This window comes from Calonectris borealis, chromosome W, assembly GCF_964195595.1.
Source record: "Calonectris borealis chromosome W, bCalBor7.hap1.2, whole genome shotgun sequence".
NCBI lineage: Eukaryota > Metazoa > Chordata > Aves > Procellariiformes > Procellariidae > Calonectris > Calonectris borealis.
In genome coordinates this window covers 41,370,206-41,396,705 of record NC_134351.1, presented here as the reverse complement: position 1 = coordinate 41,396,705, position 26,500 = coordinate 41,370,206, and the positions used below count along the sequence as shown (strand labels likewise).

General features: G+C 43.5%; 1 protein-coding gene across 1 annotated transcript in view; it reads left to right on the top strand.

Moving 5' to 3' along the window:
* Positions 1 to 26,500, top strand: part of LOC142075037 (AP-3 complex subunit beta-1-like) — a 265,469-nt gene that overhangs the window by 198,867 nt on the left and 40,102 nt on the right. The window contains 4 exon segments of the mRNA XM_075136034.1: positions 18,545 to 18,633; positions 22,816 to 22,825; positions 23,605 to 23,622; positions 24,996 to 25,030. Coding sequence (XP_074992135.1) covers positions 18,545 to 18,633; positions 22,816 to 22,825; positions 23,605 to 23,622; positions 24,996 to 25,030 — 152 coding nt within the window.

Sequence of the window (26,500 nt, the reverse complement as noted above, 5' to 3'; positions counted from 1 at the left end):
GAGTCAGCGTCCCTCTGCCCAAGACAGAGGATATAGAAGGTACACACCCCGGGGCACCCTGTGGTTTTACCTGCATGACCACGGAGAGGACATGAGGCAGTGGGATGGAAAACCTACGTCGAACCTCATGGGTACGTGAGTTGCAAGGAAAAACAATCACACAAGGGGGTTCTCCCAGGAAAAATGCTGCTCCAGTTGTCAGGAAAAAACTGTCTCACAACGGTCCAGTTTCCAGTGAACAGTTCCCCAGACAGAGTAGAAGGGCTGATCTTACATTTGATTGTAATGAAGGAATTCTTAACTCGCGTTTGCAAGAAGTGAGAAACAGATATTATGACCAGGACTAGAGGGGCCCTGCCTCCGGCCAGGTGGAGGAAAGGGACAACCGGGTTTACTGGACTGTGCGGATTCGATGGCCTGGCACATCAGACCCACAGGAGTATGAGGCTCTCGTAGACACCGGTGCACAGTGTACCCTGATGCCATCAAGCTATAAAGGGGCAGAACCCATCTGTATTTCTGGAGTGACAGGGGGATCCCAAGAGTTAACTGTATTGGAGGCCGAAGTGAGCCTAAGTGGGAATGAGTGGCAGAAGCACCCCATTGTGACTGGCCCAGAGGCTCCGTGCATCCTTGGCATAGACTACCTCAGGAGAGGGTATTTCAAGGACCCAAAAGGGTACCGGTGGGCTTTTGGTATAGCTGCCCTGGAGACGGAGGAAATTAAACAGCTGTCCACCTTGCCCGGTCTCTCGGAGGACCCTTCTGTTGTGGGGTTCCTGAGGGTTGAAAAACAGCAGCTACCAATCGCTACCACAACAGTGCACCGGCGGCAGTATCGCACCAACCGAGATTCCCTGATCCCCATCCATGAGCTGATTCGTCGACTGGAGAGCCAAGGAGTGATCAGCAAGACTCGCTCACCCTTCAACAGTCCCATATGGCCAGTGCGAAAGTCCAATGGAGAGTGGAGACTAACAGTAGACTACCGTGGCCTGAACGAAGTCACGCCGCCACTGAGTGCTGCCGTGCCGGACATGCTAGAACTCCAATATGAACTGGAGTCAAAGGCAGCCAAGTGGTACGCCACAAATGATATCACTAATGCGTTCTTCTCCATCCCTTTGGCGGCAGAGTGCAGGCCACAGTTTGCTTTCACTTGGAGGGGCGTCCAGTACACCTGGAACCGACTGCCCCAGGGGTGGAAACACAGCCCTACCATTTGCCATGGACTGATCCACACCGCATTGGAACAGGGTGAGGCTCCGGAACACCTGCAATACATTGATGACATCATCGTATGGGGCAACACAGCAAGAAGTTTTTGAGAAAGGGAAGAAAGTAATTCAAATCCTTCTGAAGGCTGGTTTTGCCATAAAACAAAGTAAGGTCAAGGGACCTGCACAGGAGATCCAGTTTTTAGGAATAAAATGGCAAGATGAACGTCATCAGATCCCAATGGATGTGATCAACAAAATAACAGCCATGTCCCCACCAACTAGCAAAAAGGAAACACAAGCTTTCTTAGGCGTGGTGGGTTTTTGGAGAATGCATATTCCAAATTACAGTCAGATTGTAAGCCCTCTCTATCACGTGACCAGGAAGAAGAACGACTTCAAATGGGGCCCTGAGCAGAGACAAGCCTTTGAACAAATTAAACAGGAGAAAGTTCAGGCAGTAGCCCTTGGGCCAGTCCGGGCAGGACAAGATGTGAAGAATGTGCTCTACACCGCAGCCGGGGAGAATGGCCCTACCTGGAGCCTCTGGCAGAAAGCACCAGGGGAGACTCGAGGTCGACCCTTAGGGTTCTGGAGTCGGGGATACAGAGGACCCGAGGCCCGCTACACTCCAACTGAGGAGGAGATATTGGCAGCATATGAAGGGGTTCAAGCTGCTTCGGAAGTGGTTGGTACTGAAGCACAGCTCCTCCTGGCACCCCGACTGCCGGTGCTGGGCTGGATGTTCACGGGGAGGGTCCCCTCTACACATCATGCAACCGATGCTACGTGGAGTAAGTGGGTCGCACTGATCACACAACGGGCCCGAATAGGAAACCCCAGTCGCCCAGGAATCTTGGAGGTGATCACGAACTGGCCAGAAGGCAAAGATTTTGGAATATCCCCAGAGGAGGAGGTGACACATGCTGAAGAGGCCCCACTGTATAACAAACTACCAGAAAATGAGAAGCAATATGCCCTGTTCACTGATGGGCCCTGTCGCCTTGTGGGAAAGCATCGGAGGTGGAAAGCTGCTGTATGGAGTCCTATACGCCAAGTCGCAGAAACTGCTGAAGGAGAAGGTGAATCAAGCCAGTTTGCAGAGGTCAAAGCCATCCAGCTGGCCTTGGACATTGCTGAACGAGAAAAATGGCCAGTACTTTATCTCTATACTGACTCATGGATGGTGGCAAATGCCCTATGGGGGTGGTTGCAGCAGTGGAAGCAGAAAAACTGGCAGCGCAGAGGTTTTCAGTTGCTGCTAAGTACCCTTGTCGTGGTTTAACCTGGCAGGCAGCCAAATACCACGCAGCTGCTCGCTCACTCCCCCCACCCCCAGTGGGACGGGGAGAGAATCGGAAAGGTAAGAGTGAGAAAAACTCGTGGGTTGAGATAAAGACAGTTGAATAGAACAGAAAAAGGGAAAATAATAATGATAATGATAAAATATACAAAATGAGTGATGCACAATGCAATTGCTCACCACCCACGCTGACCGATAACCAAGTAGCAATCGGTACTTCCTGGATCACGCCTACCCTTCATATACTGAGCATGACGTCACATGGTATGGAATACCCCATTAGCCAGCTGGGCTGGCTGTCCTGATTATGTTCCCTCCCATCTTGTGTACCTAGCTCAGTCAGTAGGCATGGGAGCTGTCCTTGGACTAGGAGGGCACTTAGCAACAACTGAAAACATCAGTGTGTTATCAACATTCTCCTCATACTAAATCCAAAACACAGCACTAGGAAGAAATTTAACCCTATCCCAGCCGAAACCGGGACAGTATCCACCCCTTATTCTATACCATCTACGTCGTGCTTAGGTCTCACCTCTTTTTTTAATACATTTCAATTAACCACCACTATCTTTCTTTATATATACACACATATATATATATATGCACGCACAGATATCATTCCCTTGGTCTATGGACTATCCCTCTAAAATGTCCACTGAGTTCATTTAGTCCATGAATTTGGGCTCCATCTGTCATAACAGGAGAATGTTGATTTGGCTGCCTGCCAGGTTAAACCACGACAAGGGTACTTAGCAGCAACTGAAAACCTCTGCGCTGCCAGTTTTTCTGCTTCCACTGCTGCAACCACCCCCATAGGGCATTTGCCACCATCCATGAGTCAGTATAGAGATAAAGTACTGGCCATTTTTCTCGTTCAGCAATGTCCAAGGCCAGCTGGATGGCTTTGACCTCTGCAAACTGGCTTGATTCACCTTCTCCTTCAGCAGTTTCTGCGACTTGGCGTATAGGACTCCATACAGCAGCTTTCCACCTCCGATGCTTTCCCACAAGGCGACAGGGCCCATCAGTGAACAGGGCATATTGCTTCTCATTTTCTGGTAGTTTGTTATACAGTGGGGCCTCTTCAGCATGTGTCACCTCCTCCTCTGGGGATATTCCAAAATCTTTGCCTTCTGGCCAGTTCGTGATCACTTCCAAGATTCCTGGGCAACTGGGGTTTCCTATTCGGGCCCGTTGTGTGATCATTGTGACCCACTTACTCCACGTAGCATTGGTTACACGATGTGTAGAGGGGACAATATCTTTATACTGACTCATGGATGGTGGCAAATTCCCTGTCGGGGTGGTTGCAGTAGTGGAAGGAGAACAACTGGCAGCGCAGAGGTAAACCCATCTCAGCCGCCGCCTTGTGGCAAGATATCTCTGCCCGAGTAGAGAACCTGGTTGTAAAAGTACGTCACGTAGATGCTCACGTACCCAAGAATCCAGCTGCTGAAGAACATCAAATCAACCAGCAGGTGGACCAGGCTGCTAAGATTGAAGTAGCTCAGGTAGATCTGGACTGGCAACATAAGGGTGAATTATTTATAGCTCGGTGGGCCCATGTGTGAAAGACTGAATTATAGAACTTTTGTCTCAAAGACTGCTTATCTGGGCGAGGGTTCCTTTGGCTGCTGAATATGATAAGATCAGCTGCAAGGTGTGAAAGATCTGGGCGAGGGTTCCTTTGGCTGCTGAATATGATAAGATCAGCTGCAAGGCGTGAAAGATCTGGGCGAGGATTCCTTTGGCTGCTGAATATGATAAGAATGGCTGCAAGGCCACAGAGATCTCCGGCTAGTAAGGTGTGAAAGATCTCCGGCTGGCACGTGCTTGGACAGTCAAGACTCAGGAATGCGGAGACATGTCGTTGCCATGGAAACTGCAGCCCTCGAACGAGAATAAAAGGGACTGCCAAGAGGACCCCGGTGCGATTGCCGACCCCGCCGAAACACCGCGGACCCCGGAGCGACCGCCCACCGCCGGAACACCGAGAGACTTGGACCCCCGGGACGCCACGGATCCATGGTGGGGACTATTCTTGCAAATCTATCCTGAATACCTGCTTGACTTCTGTCTTTTTACTCTATTCTATCCTATCGCTACTAATTTTCTACTTTTGATATTAAAAGTTGCTGTTTTGGGTATACGGCATTTGATCTCGTTTTGTGTCTTAATCTCGCTCTTGGGATCATATCGAAACCTCCCCCGACTTCGGATCGGGACGTTCCCGACATCGGATCGGGACATTAAATTGGCGTCACGGACAGGATCCCTTGAGACGAGAGTGCCGTACTATTTCCCAAATACGTGAGACCTCTCAGGAAAGTAAGGGGTGCGGGTCTGTGTTTGCTGTGTTTGAAATTTACGTGCTGCCTTCCTGAGACGACCGCTTCCCCGCTTTGTCTGTGTTTAAAACTTACGTGCTGTTTTGTTTTCTAAAATACGTGAGACCTCTCGGGAGAGTAAAGGGGTGCAGGGCTGTGTTTGTAACTTACGTGCTGCCTTCCTGAGAAGACTGCTTCCCCGCTTTGTTTTGCAAATACGTGAAACCTCTCAGGAGAGTGAAGGGGGGCGGGTTTGTGTTTGAAACTTGCGCGCTGCCTTCCTGAGATGACCGCTTCCCCGCTTTGTATAAAGATGAGTGATACTAAAACTGTCCCTTCGGGGAGAGAAGTTTTGTTTGAGTTTTTGGAGAAACATAATGCACGACCCTCTGTACCCGGAATGGATTGGGCTCAGGGAAATTGGTATAATTTGCAGAGTGTGGTTGATCGGACGAGTGCTTTGCAAAAGGATGCGAGAGTGAGATCTGGAAGAGGAAAAGCGATTGTTTGTGCTGTTCTTGGTGCCAGTTTAGCCGCTGCTGTAGAGGCAAGAGAACGTTGTCGCGTTGAGGAATCCCTAATTGTTGAATCCCTCCAAAACCTCGTTCGGTCCCTTCAGGGGCAAGTGGCGGAATTAAAGGAACAGCTTGAAGGAGAGAGAGACCAGGTGAAATATCTGCAGATTGCTCTTAAGGAGCAACTCCTTGCGGGCACTGCCCATGAGGAAATACCCCCAAGATCGGAAACTGGTTATCCTTTTAACGACTTGCAGGCAGCAAGAGAAAAAGTAGAGAAATTGGAACCGCCCTCGCTGCGACCCTTGGTTAAGACCGAGTATATTTATGATGATGAGGAGGATCAGTTCCCCCAGGTTACAACCAAGGAGGTCCCCTATACTGCCACTGAATTGGCGAAGCTAAAAAAGGATTTTGGCCGAACCCCTAGGGAGTCGGAGACGGAGTATGTGTGGAGAGTGTCGTTATCTGGGGGGGATCAGATTTTGTTAAGTGAAAAGGAGGCGGAGGGGTATTGGGGACCGGGAGTATTTTTAACTACCGGGAATTACCGCGCCCCTTGGTCTTTAACCCAGCGGGCAGCCTATTGGGCGGGGGGATTGAACCCCTTGGAGAGGGGGGATCCCCTTGCAATCACGGGGACTGTTGATCAGTTGGTGGAAAGTGTGCATAAGGCAGCTTGCTTGCAGATGATGTATGATCGGAAGTTGAAGCCTAGGCAGGAGTCCCCGATGATGATGCCTGTAGATCCTGAGCGAATGACTCCCCTTATAAGGGGACTTCCCGATTCCTTAAAGCCGATTGGTATACAGTTACAGGGGAAAATACAAGCAATACCTCAGGGCGAAAGAGTTGCAGCTGCTTTAGAAGGACTTACACCCGACCGGCACTGCCGGTCCCCGGATAGGAAGATGTGGACTTGGGGGGAGGTCGCCCAAGAATTGATCAATTATGGGCGCAAGTATGGCCCTGTAAACCTTCCAGCCACTAAAACAGACTCTAGAGGCCTGAGGCGAACTGAAGTAAAAATGGTTCCACGCCCTGAGGGCGATGGAAAAACACCCCTCTCTAAACCACCTGGAGGGAGGGACATCCCAAATAAGCGCAGCAGTCTGTGGGCAAAGGGATGGCAAAAGGGGATCCCACGTGACTTAATGGATGGATTGCCGACTGACAAGTTAGAAAAACTGGTGTCTGAATGGCCCGATAAATCGGCAGATAAAGACACGGGTTCTAAAAATATAACCCCGAGTGCACCCTCTTTAATTGACTTATCAGAAACAAATGTCCCCCGATATTCGGCGGGAAACTAGATGCTTCGTCCTCTGATGGTGAGCGGGGGGGCGAAGGCTGGATGTACATCAGACAGCTCACCGAGAACGGCCAGTGTGATTTACTAATTACAGGTGTTGTGGGTCCAAAACAAGTCCCGGTCACGTTTTTGGTAGATACTGGGGCTCAAATTTCGGCTATTAAAACAAAAGATGCTACTAGCTGTGGGGTTAAATTTTCTAAACAGAGACTGTTTGTAGCAGATGCATTTGGCAATGTTCAACCACAGGCGTTAGCAATGGTCAGCCTACGATTGCCGGGAGAAGATATTGCTACCACGGTAACAATGGTTGTGGGAGATTTTCCACTCAACCTCCTGGGACTTGATGTCCTGAAAGGGAGGACCTGGATTGATAATAAAGGGAGACAGTGGTCGTTTGGCTCTCCAACAATAGACATTCGACTGCTACAAGCTGCGCCGCCACTTCCCCCTTCGAAGCTTACGAATGTTAAACCTTACCCGATACCCTTGGGGGCCAGAGAAGGAATAACACCTGTGTTAGAGGACTTAAAGGGACAGGGCATCGTGGTTCCGACCCACTCCCCTTTTAACTCCCCAGTGTGGCCAGTACGAAAACCCAATGGCAAGTGGAGACTAACTGTGGATTATCGTAGACTTAATGCAAACACCGGTCCATTGACAGCCGCAGTACCGAATATTGCTGAGCTTATAGCTACAATCCAGGAACGAGCCCACCCGATCATGGCGACGGTGGATGTTAAGGACATGTTTTTCATGGTCCCCCTACAATCTGAGGACCAAGACCGTTTTGCTTTTACTTGGGAAGGTCAGCAATTCACTTTCACCCGACTCCCACAGGGATACAAGCATTCCCCAACATTAGCCCACCATGCATTGGCGCAGGAGCTGGAAAAAATCCACGTAGAGGAGGAGGTCAGTGTTTACCAATATATCGATGATATACTTGTGGGAGGGGATAAGGTAGAAAGGGTTCAGACAACCCAAGATAATATAATTTCCCATCTGGAAAGTTTGGGACTGAAGATTCCGCCTGAGAAAACACAAACACCCTCGAGTGAAGTAAAGTTTTTAGGGATCTGGTGGAAGGGAGGAATGACATGTATCCCACCTGACACCCTCTCCTCGCTAGATCAGATTAAGATGCCAGAGTCAAAAAAGGACTTACAGCATGTGCTGGGACTGCTTGTGTTTTGGAGAAAACACATTCCTGATTTTTCAATTATTGCAAGACCCCTGCATGACTTATTGCGAAAAGGGGCACAGTGGGAATGGACTGAGCCTCATGAAGAGGCATTGCAGTTGTTGGTGTTTGAAGCAACTGCCCATCAAGCTCTGGGTCCTATTCACCCTACAGACCCAGTCCATATCGAATGGGGATTTGCCAAAACTGGGCTATCGATACATTTGTGGCAAAAGGGCCCCAAAGGACCCACTCGACCTATTGGATTCTATTCTCGCAGTTTTAAAGATGCTGAAAAAAGATATACAGCTTGGGAAAAGGGTTTGTTTGTGGTCAGTTTAGCCTTGAGAGAGGCTGAACGAACTATCCGACAACAACCAATAGTGCTCAGAGGCCCATTTAAAGTGATTAAAACAGTTTTGGCAGGAACTCCACCCCCTGACGGGGTGGCCCAGAGAGCTTCTGTTCGAAAATGGTATGCCCAGATAGAACATTACTGCGACATCTTCACGGTATCTGAGGGAGCCACAAAGATGTTAACCATTCAGGAGGAGATGGGCCCGGATAGGGAAATGAGTGAGTTCCCTCCCGTAATACAAGTGGCCCCTCCATTTTCCGGGCAGTTACAGAATGTTTGGTTTACTGACGCGTCTTCCAAGCGGGAAGGAAAAACCTGGAAATATCGAGCCGTGGCACTCCGTGTAGACATTAATGAACAAATAATTACTGAAGGGGAAGGTAGTGCTCAAGTAGGGGAACTAGTTGCAGTATGGAGTATTTTTCAACATCAGGCCCAATCTGCTTCTCCTGCCTATATTTATACTGATTCCTACGCTGTATTTAAAGGCTGTACTGAATGGCTTCCGTTTTGGGAACAGAACGAGTGGGAAGTCAATAGGATACCTGTGTGGCAGAAGGAGAAATGGCAAGACATTCTAACTATTGCTAGGCAAGGAAAATTTGCAGTAGGCTGGGTGGCTTCCCACCAACAAGATGATACTCCTGCAAGCCAGTGGAATGGCAAAGCTGATGAACTAGCCCGATTGGCTCCCCTGCAGAACACCCAAATAACTGAAGATTGGGAACGGTTGCTAGAATGGCTACATGTAAAAAGGAAACACTCAGGGGTTAAGGACCTCTATTGCGAGGCCCAAGCCCGAGGTTGGCCAGTTACCAGGGAAGAATGTAAGACTTGTGTGTCCGCTTGCGAACAATGTCGTACCCGCTTAGAAAGACATCCCCTGGAGGATGACCCCCTCCACTTGAGGGAGGGGAAAGGCCTATGGGAGGCCTGGCAGGTGGACTACATCGGCCCTTTCCGGAAATCAGAAGGTAAGAATTATGTGTTGGTTGGAGTAGAGATAGTGTATATGATGATCTCAATCGATATCGGCGGTCCATTGATACCTCTATAACAGGTGGAAGTGGTCAAACCTGGGGTAAAGATGAGTGGACCCCTCAGCGTATAATCCAGCATTATGGACCTGCCACCTGGAACCCCAACGAGTGGATTAGCGGTGCTCGAGAACCTATCTATAATTTAAACCGCATCATCCGGCTACAAGCTGTCCTAGAAATTATTACTAACGAGACGGCCCGTGCCCTGGATCTATTAGCAGACCAGGCTACGCAAATGCGAACAGCGATATTCCAACACCGCATGGTTCTCGATTACCTGCTAGCCGAAGAAGGGGGTGTCTGTGGTAAACTGAATGATTCCAACTGTTGCTTAAAAATTGATGACAGTGGTAAAATTGTTAAACAAATTACCGCAGGAATACGAAAATTGGCCCATGTTCCTGTCCAGACATGGAAAGGCTGGGATGTTGACTTGTTTTCCTGGCTCCCAGGCGGCCCATGGGTTAAGCGAGTTTTATTTTATTTGTTATGTAGTTTTGCCATGTTATTGTTCTTGCCATGCATTATTCCATGTTTTATACAGTTAATTCAACGTGTTGTAACTAATATGCAATTTGTAACCACCATTTCACCTGATGGTGTTAAACAAATACGCGCTGTGCGTCGAACCATGCCGTCAGTAGTGCGGATTGTATGAATTGCTCTTTTCTAGCCTTTTCTACATAACTATCTTTCTCAAAACCGCCATGGGTCCTGAAGCAATCTTTGAGCCACGGGGTGGTGTGAAAGACTGAATTATAGAACTTTTGTCTCAAAGACTGCTTATCTGGGCGAGGGTTCCTTTGGCTGCTGAATATGATAAGATCAGCTGCAAGGTGTGAAAGATCTGGGCGAGGGTTCCTTTGGCTGCTGAATATGATAAGATCAGCTGCAAGGCGTGAAAGATCTGGGCGAGGATTCCTTTGGCTGCTGAATATGATAAGAATGGCTGCAAGGCCACAGAGATCTCCGGCTAGTAAGGTGTGAAAGATCTCCGGCTGGCACGTGCTTGGACAGTCAAGACTCAGGAATGCGGAGACATGTCGTTGCCATGGAAACTGCAGCCCTCGAACGAGAATAAAAGGGACTGCCAAGAGGACCCCGGTGCGATTGCCGACCCCGCCGAAACACCGCGGACCCCGGAGCGACCGCCCACCGCCGGAACACCGAGAGACTTGGACCCCCGGGACGCCACGGATCCATGGTGGGGACTATTCTTGCAAATCTATCCTGAATACCTGCTTGACTTCTGTCTTTTTACTCTATTCTATCCTATCGCTACTAATTTTCTACTTTTGATATTAAAAGTTGCTGTTTTGGGTATACGGCATTTGATCTCGTTTTGTGTCTTAATCTCGCTCTTGGGATCATATCGAAACCTCCCCCGACTTCGGATCGGGACGTTCCCGACATCGGATCGGGACACCATGACGCCTCAGGCCATCAAGGAAGAGATGCAACATATTGATGGGCTCGTGATCGAGGGGTGGACTTAACCATGGACACTATTGCACAGGTTATCCATGAATGTGAAACATGCACTGCAATCAAACAAGCCAAGCGAGTAAAGCCTCTTTGGTATGGAGGACGATGGTTAAAATGTAAATATGGGGAGGCTTGGCAGATTGATCATATCACACTCCCACAAACCCGGCACGGCAAGCGCTATGTGCTCACCATGGTGGAAGCAACCACCGGATGGCTGGAAACATATCCCGTGCCCCATGCCACTGCCCGGAACACCATCCTGGGCCTTGAAAAGCAAGTCGTATGGCGACATGGCACCCCAGAGAGAACTGAGTCAGACAACGGGACTCATTTCCAAAACACCCTCATAGACACCTGGGCCAAAGAGCATGGCATTGAGTGGGTCTATCACATCCCCTACCATGCACCAGCCTCTGGGAAAATTGAACGATACAACGGGCTGCTAAAGACTACACTGAGGGCAATGGGTGGTGGGACATTCAAGCATTGGGACACACATTTTGCAAAAGTCACCTGGTTAGTCAACACCAGGGGATCTGTCACTCGAGCTGGCCCTGCCCAATCAAAACCCTTACGTACTGTAGAGGGGGATAAAGTCCCTGTCGTGCACATAAGAAATATGCTGGGGAAGACAGTCTGGGTTACTCCTGCCTCTGGCAAGGGAAATCCCATCCGTGGGATTGCTTTTGCTCAAGGACCTGGGTGCACTTGGTGGGTAATGCGAAAGGATGGGGAAGTCCAGTGTGTACCTCAAGGGGATTTGATTTTGGGTGAAAATACCCAATGAAATGAATTGTATGATGTTAATTGCTATATAATACTGTATGTCATCACTTCTGTGGTTGCTATATTTCATATCAATGGTATAGCAGTGAAAATCACCCAGATTAATGAAGAATGAACTCTGATGAAACCGAGCAAAGTGCAACGATGATAGAACCGGACGAGTGCAGCATTAATGGAACCAGAACTGGCCTCAGCATGCAACAATCCAACACCACACACCATCTCTCTCCTGCCCTGAAAGACTCTTATGACAGATGGATCCCTAAGTCATGGACTAGATGAACTCAACGGACATTTTGGAGGGATGGCCCATGGACTAAGGGAATGATATCTGTTTGTTTATATATCAAAAGGCAGGAAAAGTGGTGGTGATTCATTGGAATGTATTGGAAAATGTGAGACCTGGGCATGATGTAGATGGTATAGAATAAGGGGTGGATACTGTCCTGGTTCCGGCTGGGACAGAGTTAATTTTCTTCCCAGTAGCTGGGAGTGGGTTCTGCTGTGTTTTGGGTTTGGTATGAGAGGAGGGTTGATGGCCCATTGATGTTTTAGTTGTTGCCAAGTTGGGCTTGCACCGGGGACTTTTCCGCCTCCCATGCTCTGCAAGGTGTTTGGGAAGCTGGGGGTGGGGTGGAGCATAGCTGGGGCAGCTGACCCAGCTGGCCAATGGGGTATTCCATACCACGTGACGTCATGCTCAGTATATAATTAGGAGGCACGGTCCGGGAAAGGGGGGGTCTCACGTTTCGGGACATGTGGGGCTTCGGTCGGCGGGTGGTGAGCAGTTGCATTGTGCATCGCCTGCTTTGTATATTCTGTATTGTTGTTGTTCTCATTGTTATTATTACTGTTCTACTTTGTTTTATTTCAATTATTAAACTGTTTTTATCTCAACCCGCGAGTCTTCCTCCTTGTGCCCTCCTGATTCTCTCCCCCATCCTACCAGAGGGCGGGGGGGTGAGCGAGTGGCTGCATGGTGTTTAGTTGCTGGCTGGGATTAAACCATGTCACATACGTATACTCATATCTATGAATGCATACACACGTATAAATATGTATGTATGTATACATACACACACATACACACTCATGCAGCTCTCTTTTCTTAGAAAATCTGATTTTAACAAAAGTTTCTTTCAGTTTCTCCCTACATGTATTTGACTTTCAAAATAACTCCATAGATCAGATCTTCCACGCCTGAAAGTTTACCTGCTTGTTCAAATATCAGTTATACTATATTAAATTCCAGTTGATATAATAAACTTTTTCTCTCACCCCACAAACTTCAATTCTCTTACAGCCTTAGTCCAGAATGGCTATAACAGGCTACTATTAAGTATCAGGTTTTAATTTAGATATTCACAATTATTTTCATGCCAAGCTTTAAAGAAGATTTTTAGATGTAGTATTTAATTTGGTGTCTCAGAGCTTTTTCATTGTTTCCCTCGTGAGCTTTTGGCAATGGAGTGAAAGTGTATGTTTTAATGTAGTATGTATCTACCATACTTCTGCAAATTGTTGCTTCTTAGATTAGGTACTGTGTGTTAATCCAGTAAAGCAATGCTGTATTCAGTCCTAACCTATATTGTTTTAGTTTCTACCTTCCAAATGGTATGGTTTTTTGCTAAATTTCTGTTAGTGGAAAAGAGTAGAAAACTTGAGAAAGAAGAACACAGATCATTCATGGCAATTTTTATTCAAGTTATACCTGTGCACACAACCTACTTTCTTTTCTCAGCAGTTCTTTATATTAGGGCATTGTGGTATAGGCAGAAGGAACAAAAGTGTCTCTGTTTCATAATATAAATGGAAAGGATGGACATGTTCCTTTTTGACACAAACTCCTGTACTTTAGATGCGTTTCTTCTCTTGTACTGAGCTACAGTACTATGTGAATCCATATCACATTAGAAGAATACAGAAATAAGTTCTTAAAGCACAACAGTGAATTAGAGAGTATTCTTAGTTTTCAGTAGTTAAAAATGTTTGGTATTAAATTGCTGTATTCTACTGAAATACTTATTTTTTTAACATTGAAAAGGCTATACAGATTTATGCCAAATAGCTACAAAAACTGTTGTACAATGCTACAAATGTGTTGACAGTTTTTTTCAGAGTTAAAATTTTGGAACCATTTGCATTTTGATAATGATACATACTTGATCAAGACAGTTACTTTTAGGAAGGATATTAATTTCAAGTGAACTGTTTGGTGTTTATTTCTCGAGATAAGAAGTCCAGTGCAGAGTTCTGATTTCAAGTTAGTTTTGACTATCAACCTCATTTTAAACATTCAAAGAAATAAAGTCACAAAGGCTTAAAAGTAGAAAACTAGTAATACTATAAATCCCATCAGGAGATATTGTACTCAGAATAACAGTCAGTGGACAGTAGCATTCACTTCTCTCACGTAAAAAACATGAAAAATTCTGGAATTAATAAGCTATTCAGTTCAGGTTTCTTAAGTTCCACAACACAATCCTACTCTTCAAAGTATTTATTTCCCCAAGAAAGACACTATTGTGGTATCTCTCCTGTGAAGCTGTTTGTTTGTTTGTTTGTTTGTTTGTTTTGCAGAAAATAAGTTATATATCATCTGTAGTTCCTTCCAAAAATGTTGCTTTTCTTGCTTGAATGCAAATTTCCTGTATTCTTTGTCACTTTATCTAGAACTTAGTTTATATACACTGTTCTTCTTATTACCTTCTGTTTCCAACATTTGGAAAACACGTCCTATAATTTGCCCAGTGGAACCAACAGAAGTGTCGGTGTAGACAGGTATTCCTACTGGAGTATAAATCTAGTTTTACCTCCATCACTGCAATTACTGTTGGTAATTGCCCTGATTTTGCCAGTAGAACTGGGCCAAATGATTTCACCTATGTCCCTGGGCACAGTATTTTCTTGTTGGCTAAGTGCCTTTGAAACCCCATTTGAAAACATTAAGTTCAAAGACTTCAGTAAGGTTTAGTCTGAATTTGAGCTGGAGCCTGTAATCTTTCAATGCTTTACACAGACTTCTTTTCTCGAAATACTTTGTTTTCTATTCATTCCCCAGCATTAATTTAGTCTTTGCCTCCATGTTTTCCATATTTTTCAGAACTTAATCTTGATATAGTTAAATTTTGTTTCCTTTTGTCGTGGAGCAGCTGCCTGCTCTTCAGTTCCTGAAAAGCATCAGATAGACTAATGAATAAGCTGGAAATTAGACATTTTTCTGCCTGCCCAATCATTTTTATTTGAATTCCTCTCTTTTAACAGTGCTTTTAGGTTTTCTTTCTTGTAATCTTGAGAAGTCAAACTCTGTTCTAATGCTTGTTTTTAATACCTATTTCTTATATAAAGAAAGAGCTTTTCTTCCTACCAAAACAAAGCCTTATCTCTACAACATCGACGAAACAGTATAGTGGTATAGCCAAGAAACTAAGAATGAGCATGTCTCTTGATACCTTAATTTGAGAATTTCCTCATTCTGCACTCCTTGTAAAGCACAAAATTATCTTCCATTTTGGGTTCATAATCTTTCTGCTCTCTTCCATAACTAATGCAAGCGAAATATTGGGGAATAAGTAAACCACACTCTTTTTCTGTTGCTAGCGAGGTCCTTCGGTCTGCCATCTCAGTGGAGGTAGGGGATGGAGATCCACGCGGCAGCAAAGACGCAAGGGTTGTTGATGTGTTAGAAACCACGGAAGCGCCTGAGAAGAGTCACATAGGAATTAGGGCTTCTCCCCCAATAAAGGGGGCAGGATCAATAGCCCAGCTGAAGTGCATCTACACCAATGCATGCAGCATGGGCAACAAACAGGAGGAGCTGGAAGCCATTGTGCAGCTGGAAAACTATGATATAGTTGCAATCACAGAAACATGGTGGGATGACTCACACAACTGGAGTGCTGCAATGGATGGCTATAAACTCTTCAGAAGGGATAGGCAAGGAAGGAGAGGTAGTGGGGTAGCCCTGTATGTTAGGGAGTGTTTTGACTGTCTAGAGCTTGACGATGGTGAAGATAGGGTCGAGTGTTTATTGGTAAGAATCAGGGGAAAGACCAACAAGGCAGATATCATGGTGGGAGTCTGTTATAGACCACCCAACCAGGATGAAGAGGCAGATGAAATATTCTATAAGCAGCTGGGAGAAGTGTCACAAGTGCTAGCCCTTGTTCTCATGGGGGACTTCAACTTACCAGATGTCTGCTGGAAATACAATACAGCAGAGAGGAAACAGTCTAGGAGGTTCCTGGAGTGTGTGGAAGATAACTTCCTGACGCAGCTGGTGAGTGAACCAACTAGGGAAGGCGTCCCACTGGACCTGTTGTTTGCGAACAGAAAAGGACTTGTGGGTGATGTGATGACTGGAGGTCATCTTGGGCATAGTGATCATGAAATGACAGAGTTTTCAATTCTCGGAGAAGTAAGGAGGGGGATTAGCAGAACTGCCACCTTGGGCTTTTGGAGGGCAGACTTTGGCCTATTTAGGGGCCTGGTTGGCAGAGTCCCTTGGGAGACAGTCCTGAAGGGCAAAGGAGTCCAGGAAGGCTGGGCATTCTTCAAGAAGGGAATCTTAAAGGTGCAGGAGCAGGCTGTCCCCATGTGCCGAAAGACGAGCCAGCGGGGAAGACGACCGGCCTGGCTGAACAGAGAGCTTTGGTTGGAACTCAGGAAAAAAAAAGAGAGTTTATGACCTTTGGAAGAAGGGGCAGGCAAATGAGGAGGACTACAAAGATGTCGTGAGGTTATGCAGGGAGAAAATTAGGAGGGCCAAAGCCCAACCAAAACTTAATCTGGCTACTGTCGTGAAAGACAATAAAAAATGTTTCTATAAATACATTAACAACAAAAGGAGGGCTAAGGAGAATCTCCATCCTTTATTGGATGCAGGGGGAAACAAAGTGACAAAGGATGAGGAAAAGGCTGAGGTACTTAATGCCTTCTTTGCCTCAATCTTTAATAGTAAGACCAGTTGTTCTCGGGGTATATCTAGCCCGCTGAGCTGGAAGACAGGGACGGGGAGCAGAATGAAGCCCCCATAATCCAAGGGGAAATGGTTAGCGACCTGCTACACCACTTAGACACACACAAGTCTATGAGGCTGGATGGGATCCACCCAAGGGTACTGAGGGAGCTGGTGGAAGTGCTCGCCAAGCCACTCTCCATCATTTACCAGCAGTCCTGGCTAAGCGGGGAGGTCCCAGTGGACTGAAGGTTAGCAAATGTGACGCCCATCTACAAGAAGGGCCAGAAGGAGGATCCAGGGAACTACAGGTCTCAGTCTGACTTTGGTGCCAGTGAAGATTATGGAGTAGATCATCTTGAGTGCTATCACGTGGCACGTACAGGACAACCAGGTGATCGGGCTCAGTCAGCACGGGTTTATGAAAGGCAGGTCCTGCTTGACTAACCTGATCTCCTTCTATGACCAGGTGACCCGCCTAGTGGATGAGGGAAAGGCTGTGGATGTGGTCTACCTGGACTTCAGTAAGGCCTTTGACACTGTCTCCCACGGCATTCTCCTAGAGAAGCTGGCGGTTCATGGCTTAGACAGGTGTACTCTTCGCTGGGTGAAAAACTGGCTGGATGGCCGAGCCCAGAGAGTTGTGGTGAACGGAGTTGAATCCAGTTGGTGGCCGGTCACGAGCGGTGTTCCCCAGGGCTCAGTATTGGGGCCGGTCTTGTTCAATATCTTTATCAATGATCTGGATGAGGGGATTAAGTGCACCCTCAGTAAGTTTGCAGACAACACCAAGTTGGGCGGGAGTGTTGATCTGCTCGAGGGTAGGAAGGCTCTACAGAGGGATCTGGACAGGCTGGACTGCACTTGGGCCACAACAACCCCATGCAATGCTACACGCTTGGGGAAGAGTGTCTGGAAAGCTGCCCAGAGGAAAAGGACCTGGGGATGCTGGTTGACAGCCGGCTGAATATGAGCCAGCAGTGTGCCTAGACGGCCAATAGCATCCTGGCTTGTATCAGAAATAGTGTGGCCAGCAGGAGTAGGGAGGTGATAGTGCCCCTGTACTTGGCATTGGTGAGGCCGCACCTTGAATACTGTGTTCCGTTTTGGGCCTCTCACTACAAGAAGGACATTGAGGTGCTGGAGCGTGTCCAAAGAAGAGCAACGAAGCTGGTGAAGGGTCTAGAGAACAAGTCTTATGAGGAGCGGCTGAGGGAACTGGGGTTATTTCGCCTGGAGAAAAGGAGGCTCAGGGGCGACCTTATTGCTCTCTACAACTACCTGAAAGGAGGTTGTAGCGAGGTGGGTGTTGGTCTCTTCTCCCAAGTAACTAGTGATAGGACGAGAGGAAATGGCCTCAAGTTGCGCCAAGGGAGGTTTAGATTGGACATTAGGAAAAATTTCTTCACTGAAAGGGTTGTCAAGCCTTGGAACAGGCTGCCCAGGGAAGTGGTTGAGTCACCATCCCTGGAGGTATTTAAAAGACGTGTAGATGTGGCGCTTAGGGACATGGTTTAGTGGTGGACTTGGCAGTGTTAGGTTTATGGTTGGACTTGATGATCTTAAAGGTCTTTTCCAACCTAAATGATTCTATGATTCTATGATTCTATTACTGCATGTAGTAATGTAAATTTTATTAATATTTGTTGTGTTTTGCTATTTATTAACTAAATTTTCAAACTGGTGTTATTCTAAATGAAATGTCAATGCTGGATCTGTACACAAGCAAAAGGATGTAACTTCAATATATTTTTTTCTGTACATAATTTTCCTAGCTTTGTTAATACAAATCCTTATTTTGTTGATGGTGGGGCCGTAAGATTGAAATGGCAACATTTCATGTGCTTTAACTCTGGGGAGGGGGGATCCAAGACACTTAAACATTTAAGTGTGACATTTGGGTGATACCTACTTGAAATTAAATTATAAGCACTGGATCTTTTTTATGGAGCTATTTTTTTTTAATATAGGTTTTCTAATTATGTGATTTTTGGGGGTTTGCATCTGGGCTCTTCTGTTGCTTTGCATGTGTACTTTACCTGTTCAAAATGTTTTCACGTAGAATCCCTTGAGCCTGCAGGATCTATTACCATTTCAATGGGTATCAACTTCTGTGATTCTACTCAGACTGCCAGTTTCCAGTTATGGTGAGTTTTCGGGGGGGGTGGGTGGGTGGGTAATATTTTGCCCTCGGAAGGCAAAAGTAGTGTAACTTTGAAGTTTACTTGACAGTAGCAGACTTGCTGTTTATTAAATGTTTAAAGAATTGAACAACAGTTCACAACATGATGTATATCAAAGATGTTTTTAGAGAAATAAGACATAATTACTGTTCTGTTCTACTATTATAAGGATTATCAGTTTTCTTCGGTCTTCCAAATTTTTTTAGCACTTGATTCTAAAAACACAGATTTGATGGTAAGCTCAAATCTAGGTTTGAAATCATATGTATAAGTTCTAAAACTCTTTGACAGGTTGTGTTTGGGAGGTCCTGTTTTTCCCTTGGTGTAAATGATATCAAGTAGAAGCGTGAACTCCTCTTCAGAGTTAGAATTACTTCTCTGTTCCTAAGCTTTATTTTTATTTTTCCCCTCTATTCTTTGGATTTTTCTTAATTACACCACCTTGAAGGGAGTGGTCAGGTCTAACTAGTATGCTGGAGTGTATTGTATGTGTTCTTCCTTGTAAGAAATCGCAAATCAAAGCAGCACATAGTGTGAGCAATTTTACTACCTTGAGTGCTTGTTATTGGCTGTTTGTGATCTATGTAACATGACTGCATGAAACCAACCCCAAAATTTGCTGGCCAAAGCAGCCTGTTCCTCATGCTGTAGTTTCTTTTAAATGATTAGGGAGAGAATGAAAACAAGTAACTGGCTGGCCAACTAGATTTTGTCTTATATACGTGATTTATGGTTTTTATGCTCATCATTGGCACATTCAGGATCCTCCTTTGTATGAGTTCCTGTTGCATTCTAGGCTAGCAGAGAACTTGTTCATCCAGTGAGAACTCTGTTATAAAGTAGCATTTGAAACCAGGGAAAAAGAGAAGCAGTGTCCAAACATTAGGAATGAATGGATGTGGGAAAACTAGACACCTTCTTTTAAGAGCAATTCAGGCTTGTGCTAGCTTATGTAGTCTTTGAAACTATGCAAAGGCACTAAATCAATCTGCATGATTTTTGTTTTGTTTTTTACATATTTTGAAATAATGTTTTTTGACATATTTTGTTGCAAGAAGCAACACTTTCTATATTCTGCACAAAAATGGATATTGAATAGACATTCACGTTGCAGCATTCCAATTTAGGGAAAACTCTCATCCCTTTGAGAAAGTTCTGTACCCCTTTCTTTAATACTGTAGAAATTTTAGTGTACTACTACTAAGCACAGCTTGCACGACTTACAGATTATTAAAGATGGGGGAAAGCTTAATAATAGAAACGTACCCATGTGACTCCAAAAGAACCACTGCTAAAATTAAATTTCTTGTTCTAGGAGCAAGGAGGTTTTACTATTGAAAATATTTTAATTTTTTTCCCTCCTCAAACCTTTTCCTGTACAATGGATGCTCATGTGTAGTCGTTTAAAGATATTAGTACCTCCAGCAAGATGTCTGCAGCATGCAGTTTATGCATGTCACGTTGTTGTAGCTGGTCTGTATGCTGCTTGCTGGAATTTGGGAACAGCTTTGGACTGTTGTCTGATGCTAGGTTTGTTTGGGGAGGGAAGTTCCATTCTAGGGAATGCAATTTCATAATTACTTCAAAATGATAGGCATCTCTCTCTAAATGTATTTTGTTTTTATTTTAAATAAAATATGCTCAGTTTATCAAGCAGGAATGCTCTTTTTTAAACTGAGCAAATATTTTTCTTTCAAGTACATATTTTCAGTATACTAATGATTTGGTTCCAAACTTATACCATTTATTGCTAAGAATCTTAGCAGTGATGAGGATAAGCAATGTAGCATAACACATTGATTTTATGCAGATCACCACCTTTATGTTTTGGGAGGTCTGCTGTATTAGTGATATATAAAAACTGATTACTTTCTCCAGCATTGCCTAGTAATTGTTTATTATTTTCCTATTAGACAAACAAGACAGATCAATATTCCTGAACACTGACCAGACTATGAGTAACATCACTGTAAATAGATTTGCCTCAGATCTCAGTGATGTATTCATTTTAATGATTTGGACGATGAGAGTCCAATGACAAAGCTCAAGCTAAGTTTAAAATTAAATTAAGAATAGGAATTGCTTACTTTGTTCCTTTGCTAATTGATAGGGCCTTGTCTCTTTGACACCAGTTCTTAGAAAATAGTATAAAAATAGGTAAAATGTTCTTTGCATTAAATTTGCTATTTTACTGTTAAAATACAGTATTTATTGTTCAAAATCCTACTGACGTTCAATCCATTGGAGAAATTGTGCAGTGTGATGTTTTGGGGGCGGTGTCTCAGAGAACTCAGCTGCAGCCTTTTTAACTAGTCATACTTCTTAAAAAGCTTTTATCCAAAAGGAAGAACGACTTGTAGAAGTTTGTCAAAATGTAGTTAAAATATTGTGCACACAAAGGTGTCAGTATTCTTGTATTTCCTGATAACATATCTTTATGAAAGACATCATCGGTTATTTTGCATTTTTGTTAAAGCATGTTCAGCAGTAAAGTGTTCCTGATCATAATAATTTTCTTTACATTGTTCTAAAAGGAGCACTTTGTCTTGCATCAAATGTAATTGATCCTGAAGCAGTGTAATCACAATTATTCACTTTCTTAATTGGCCTGCCCAAAATCAGAAAATGGAAACCGATCGGCAGTGTTTAAATCAATAGCTTTGTAGTAATGCTTGTGGGAGTAGGGAGATAGTGGTAATGGGTAGATCAATTGGTCTTAGATGCCAATCATGGACTGTGTGTTTTGCATAGAAAACACGACCTTTCTGCTTGGGGATGTGCTGTTGTAATAGTAGTTCAATAAATAGAAACTGTATAAAGAAAAAACCTAACATGAGTAATAAAATATTTAGATCTCTTCCTGAATTTGTTGTACAAATCAAGGACAATGAAGGAGAAATTGCATTACAGAGAGAGGTTTGAAGGGCTGATGTTCGAAAGACCTCCCTAGTAAATACTATTTCTATTAAGCAAAGCTTACCAAGATCACACATCTAATTAAAAAGAGGTGAAATGCCTTAACTTGAAAACTGTTCCTAATGCGTTTCTTTAGAACATGTATTAGGATGCTCACACTGTGTACTCATAAGGAGAACATCTCATCATTGCTATTTTTCTTGTGCCGTCTCCTTGCAGAGGCATGCTACTTCAGTCACACTGGTGTTCTGCACAATAATGCCTCTCAAGCAGAAAGTTAAAGAGGAATAAATGGAGGAACTTAGTCTTTTAAAAGATTTTTGTGACTGTTACTGTTTCTTTTTGGGTCACTTTGTTCAGATTCTGCAAGCAGGATATACACAACTTAGAAGTATAAAGCAATTCGTTATTGGCTAACTCACATGCAAGGTAGTCTGGTAGCTTGTTGAATCCTAGTTAAGCATTAGTATATTCACCACCCCAGTAAGAGACCTCAGTCTTTGCTAGGCAGGTAGGCATCAATGAGCAAAGGTTGGCCTCCTCTGCTCCCTGGAACGTATCCTTGATGTTACAGACTGACCGCAGTACTCCACTGACTGTGGATTTTTATTTTCTTGTCAGATTTTATATATTTTCACATTGGTGTTTTTTCTCTTGAATCCTTGAGCTACCAGTAATCACTGTCCTAACAGTCCTTCCACTGTCTCTTATTTTATCTTTATTATCTTGCATATCTCTACTTTTCAGATATTCTCAGATCTTGCTCACAGTTTACCAGTTTCCTCAGATGTCTGAACAAAGGTTTGGGAGCTTTGCCATGTCAGAATTTGGCCTTGGATCCTTTGAATGAAGACATTTTAATTCCTAGAGAAGAAAGGCGAGGAAGGTTACAGAGACAGAGGGTTACAACATATACATGACCTTATTCTATTTTGCATGCATGTATTTAGAATTTCAGATTCCCGGCTGCATTTGTAAAAGCCAGTAGGCAAATCTCCAGCTTATTGTAGGTGTCCGGTGAGTGACTAAAGGTGAAGAGGAGATGTCCTATTTACAACACTGAGAGCTGGAGAAAGAGAAGGAAGCTTGTCCTTACCTCTTCTTCCCTTTCCTTTTCATCCCCTCTTTCCAAATTCTCTTAGCTCTTCCAAAGCCATGAAGGAACCACAGCTTTGAAGATTAAATTAACTTATGAAGAACCTGTTTTCTTCTCCCCAATCTTTTGAAAAGTATGCAGGATGTCGTTTAGCTCTCTTTGAAACAACATGGCGCAGGGAACGTGTCCATGCCATGCATCTCTTCCCCAAGCCTAGTTTTCTCAAGGTTTAAGTGCAAAGAATACAATTAGAGCTCCCAAGAAGAAAGAGAAATGGAATAAAAGCAACAACTTCTATGCCTTCCATTCTTGCTCAGAATAATGAGATAATGGGAAAATAGTGTGACATGTGACAGAGGTTTTTACAAGCATGGGCTGGTTACCTTATATTGGCATTTCCTATGTCCTAGTGTTAGCAGAAGAGCTGGGACCCTGTACATACTCTTCTACTATTGTTATGCTGACAGAAAAGAAAGGAGCTGTCTGTTCACCTCATCTGCCCTGGACTGTATAAAGAGAGCATTTTGCTGATTACTCCAGAAGAGGCTGGTGTAGCAGGAAGAATCTAGCAATTTCTTAAGTGAAGTAAATTCCGTGAATGAGATTTGAAAACCTTGTTGGATCTGCTGTCTGCAGGTTCTACCTTATCATAAAAGGTTTTGCTCTAAATTTTCCAAGGCAGAGAGAGATTTTTTGCAGCATGACATTCTCTTACCTCACTCTACGTTGATGTAGGAATCTTCCTAAGCAGAACTTCTACCTGCAAAGAGGAATAAATGAAGAGGATCAATTGGGTAGCAGTCAGTATTTGTTTTGAGTGCAAGCATGCATTCAGGTGTAGATGCTTGCACAAAAGCATCTGATTAAAATTATGTAGTAGAATATGTTATGGAATATATTACAAGCTAATGTTAGAGATGCAGGACTGTCTTCACATCACTGTCACTTGCATTTTCACTTGTTTCTTGCTGTTTCCTTCCCTAGTGCTTTGTCAGCAGATCACTAAGTTGTTTACAGATGTTGGATATTAAGAAAAGCAATCTGGTACTCTTCTCTTTACTTCATTACTCTAGTCAGTTGGCCCAGTTCCAGAAAGCAAATATATCTAGATAGATAACTGACCTGGAAAAAGCAAGGCTTGGCATGAACAACTACTCTCATTTCTTCTATCTCCCTGGCCTTTTTTCTTGTAAAAGCAGGAAGCCATCTTTTCCTTTCTTCAGCGAGAGCGTATGAGCAAAGTCTCTCCCCAAAGTCCAGCCAAGGTCAACCCACCACACTTTTCCATTCCATCTTTTGCAGGAACTTAGTGTGTTGCTCTTCATCTTCCATTTTTTTTATCATCTGTGGACATTTTTTGAATATAATACAAAAATAGTGAACTGGTTTTGGATAGATGTATTCTGGGTCAAGCAGCTACTAGGAGTAAAACAAAAGAGGATAATATAAATAGCAAGAAGAATATTCCCCAGCCTCTTATTAAAATAATAATTTAGAAAAAGCTTTTAAAATTAAGACTTTAAAGACTGCCATTGTGGAATCTGTGAAGTGCTCATTTACAGGTGATAATATTATTTGTATTAGTTTTAAAGAAGGTGTTGCCATCATTGTCCTCAAGTCTTTTGTTATGGCAGAGAACTTCTTTCCCAGGAACCTTTTGGAGCCAATCCTTTAAAAAAAAAAAATTGAGGGAATAAGGAAAATGGACACTGGTTTCAAATGACAGGTGCTAGCTGCTCCCACTGCACCCATCTGAAGGAGAGTTAAAACTGTGCGTCTTCTAAAGGATTGAATGTTAGTTTTGCAGTGTCATTTATCACAGAGATGGTAAGTCTCCCTGTGTTTCTGTGGGAGCATTATCATCTCTCATTTGTTCATCTTAATTGGGTACATCAGAAGATAAATTCATGTGATCCTTGGATTTACATAATGAAAAGTGGTGTAAGTCTTAAAAATACAATATGTACAGTTTAACAGTTATTAAGGCAACAGTAAGAGTAATGATGTCTAACATTATTTGCCCCTAAGTTCACAATTCAATACAAAAAAGATTTTGTGAACTAGTGGCAAGGTACTGTTCTCAGACATTCCTATTTGATTCTTTTAGAGCTTCCTTCTGCAGACTTCTCATTAAGCATACATGTTCCACTTATCACTTGTACTCGCTAATACCAGAAAATGCAATCTTTAATTTTTGAAATCTAAAACCAGTTATGTTTTGTTGGCTTGGGAAACTTTTTTTTCTGATAAGCTTCTTCAGCTTGATCTTCCAGGAAAGTTAGAGCAACACCACCTGAGAGATGTTTCAGTGCAGCTTGAACCAATTGTCTGCCAGATTCTTACATTAATGTTCAAGCTTCAAACCATTTCTGCAGGTTTTTATTTAAACATTATTTATACCAATTATAGTATTCAAAATATAAATAAATAAGTTCAATACGCTGGAATTTAGTTTACTAGGTATTTGGAGAAATTATGTAGTATTGTACTGCATCAATCAATTTTATTGTTAAACATATCCATTAGATATGTGATGAAATCTCCATCTTTGGAGATACTCAGAGCTCAAACAGACAAGGCCCTGAGCAATGTGAACTAAGGTGGTTCTGCATTGAGCAGGAGGTAGGACTGAGTGATTTCCAGAGGCCCCTTCCAACCTCAATTGTTCTATGAGTCTATGGATCTATGAAATTACTTTTGTTAAATTAGATATTACTGGATCTCTAATATAAAGATCTGATAAAAGAGATGCAGATCAATAAACAAAAGCTGTATATTTAGTCTGTAAAGTATGTGATAAGGAGAATGATAAAAGGGAGGATGATTTTCTCTGGCTGAAAAATAAATTTACTGAAGTACGCTGAAATTAAAGTAATGCAAAGTAAACTGGATGTTGTCTAAAGTAAAATTAAGAACAAAGTGCAATCAGAATTTCTGCCTGCAGACTATGAAGAGTTCATGGTTTATCAAAGAACATCTATTAGCTTTTTAATCACTAGGGGAAAGGGAAGTGGAATGCTTGTTAACAGCAGAGGTGGCAAGTGGTCCTCTTGAGCAGTTACAACCTTTAAATCCCAAGCTCTGCTCATGCTTTTATTCCTTCTTATTGTGAAAAGATTGTTATTATAGCATTTCAAAGCAATCTAATCATTGATGTTATAAGCCAAGTTTATGTACAAATGGCATGTCCAGTCAATGTAGAACATGAATCATTGTAGACAAAACTGTTTATCTGTTTTATGCTGAATTATGTAGTGCACATCTTGCTTAAATATGAAAGATAACATTGGTAGAACAATCAGTTGAACAATACCAATGAAGGTGGTATTAAAAGTTTTAGTCATATAGTCCAAGCAGTATATATAAACAGCAAAAAGTTATGGGACAGTTGATTAAAGAGCCTTCCTTCAGCTCTTAAGCTTGATGGAGTTCTCGATCAGTTTTCAAAAGAAAAATTAAAGAAAAAATATTACTTTCTTATTTGATCCTGCCAGCCAGTCAACCAATCCCTGCTCTTTTAGTATGTTAATAACTTCAGAGATGGATGGTATTTTAGTAGTATAGGGAAAAAAATGTGAGAATTTGTTAGCTAAGCAAATTTTTAAAAGTAGCACTTCATAAATGATTCTTTGTAAAGGGAATACTAGCCAGGTTTCAGGTGATTGTTTCACTGTATGTTTACTAAATAATTTTCAAAAAAGGTAGCATTCCTGCTGAATTTTATCTGAAAAGCCCATACTTGAGATTGCATCCATAAAAATAATTATAACACATCAGAAGTTAGAAAATAAGAATGTATTAGTTCCTAAGCATTTGCTT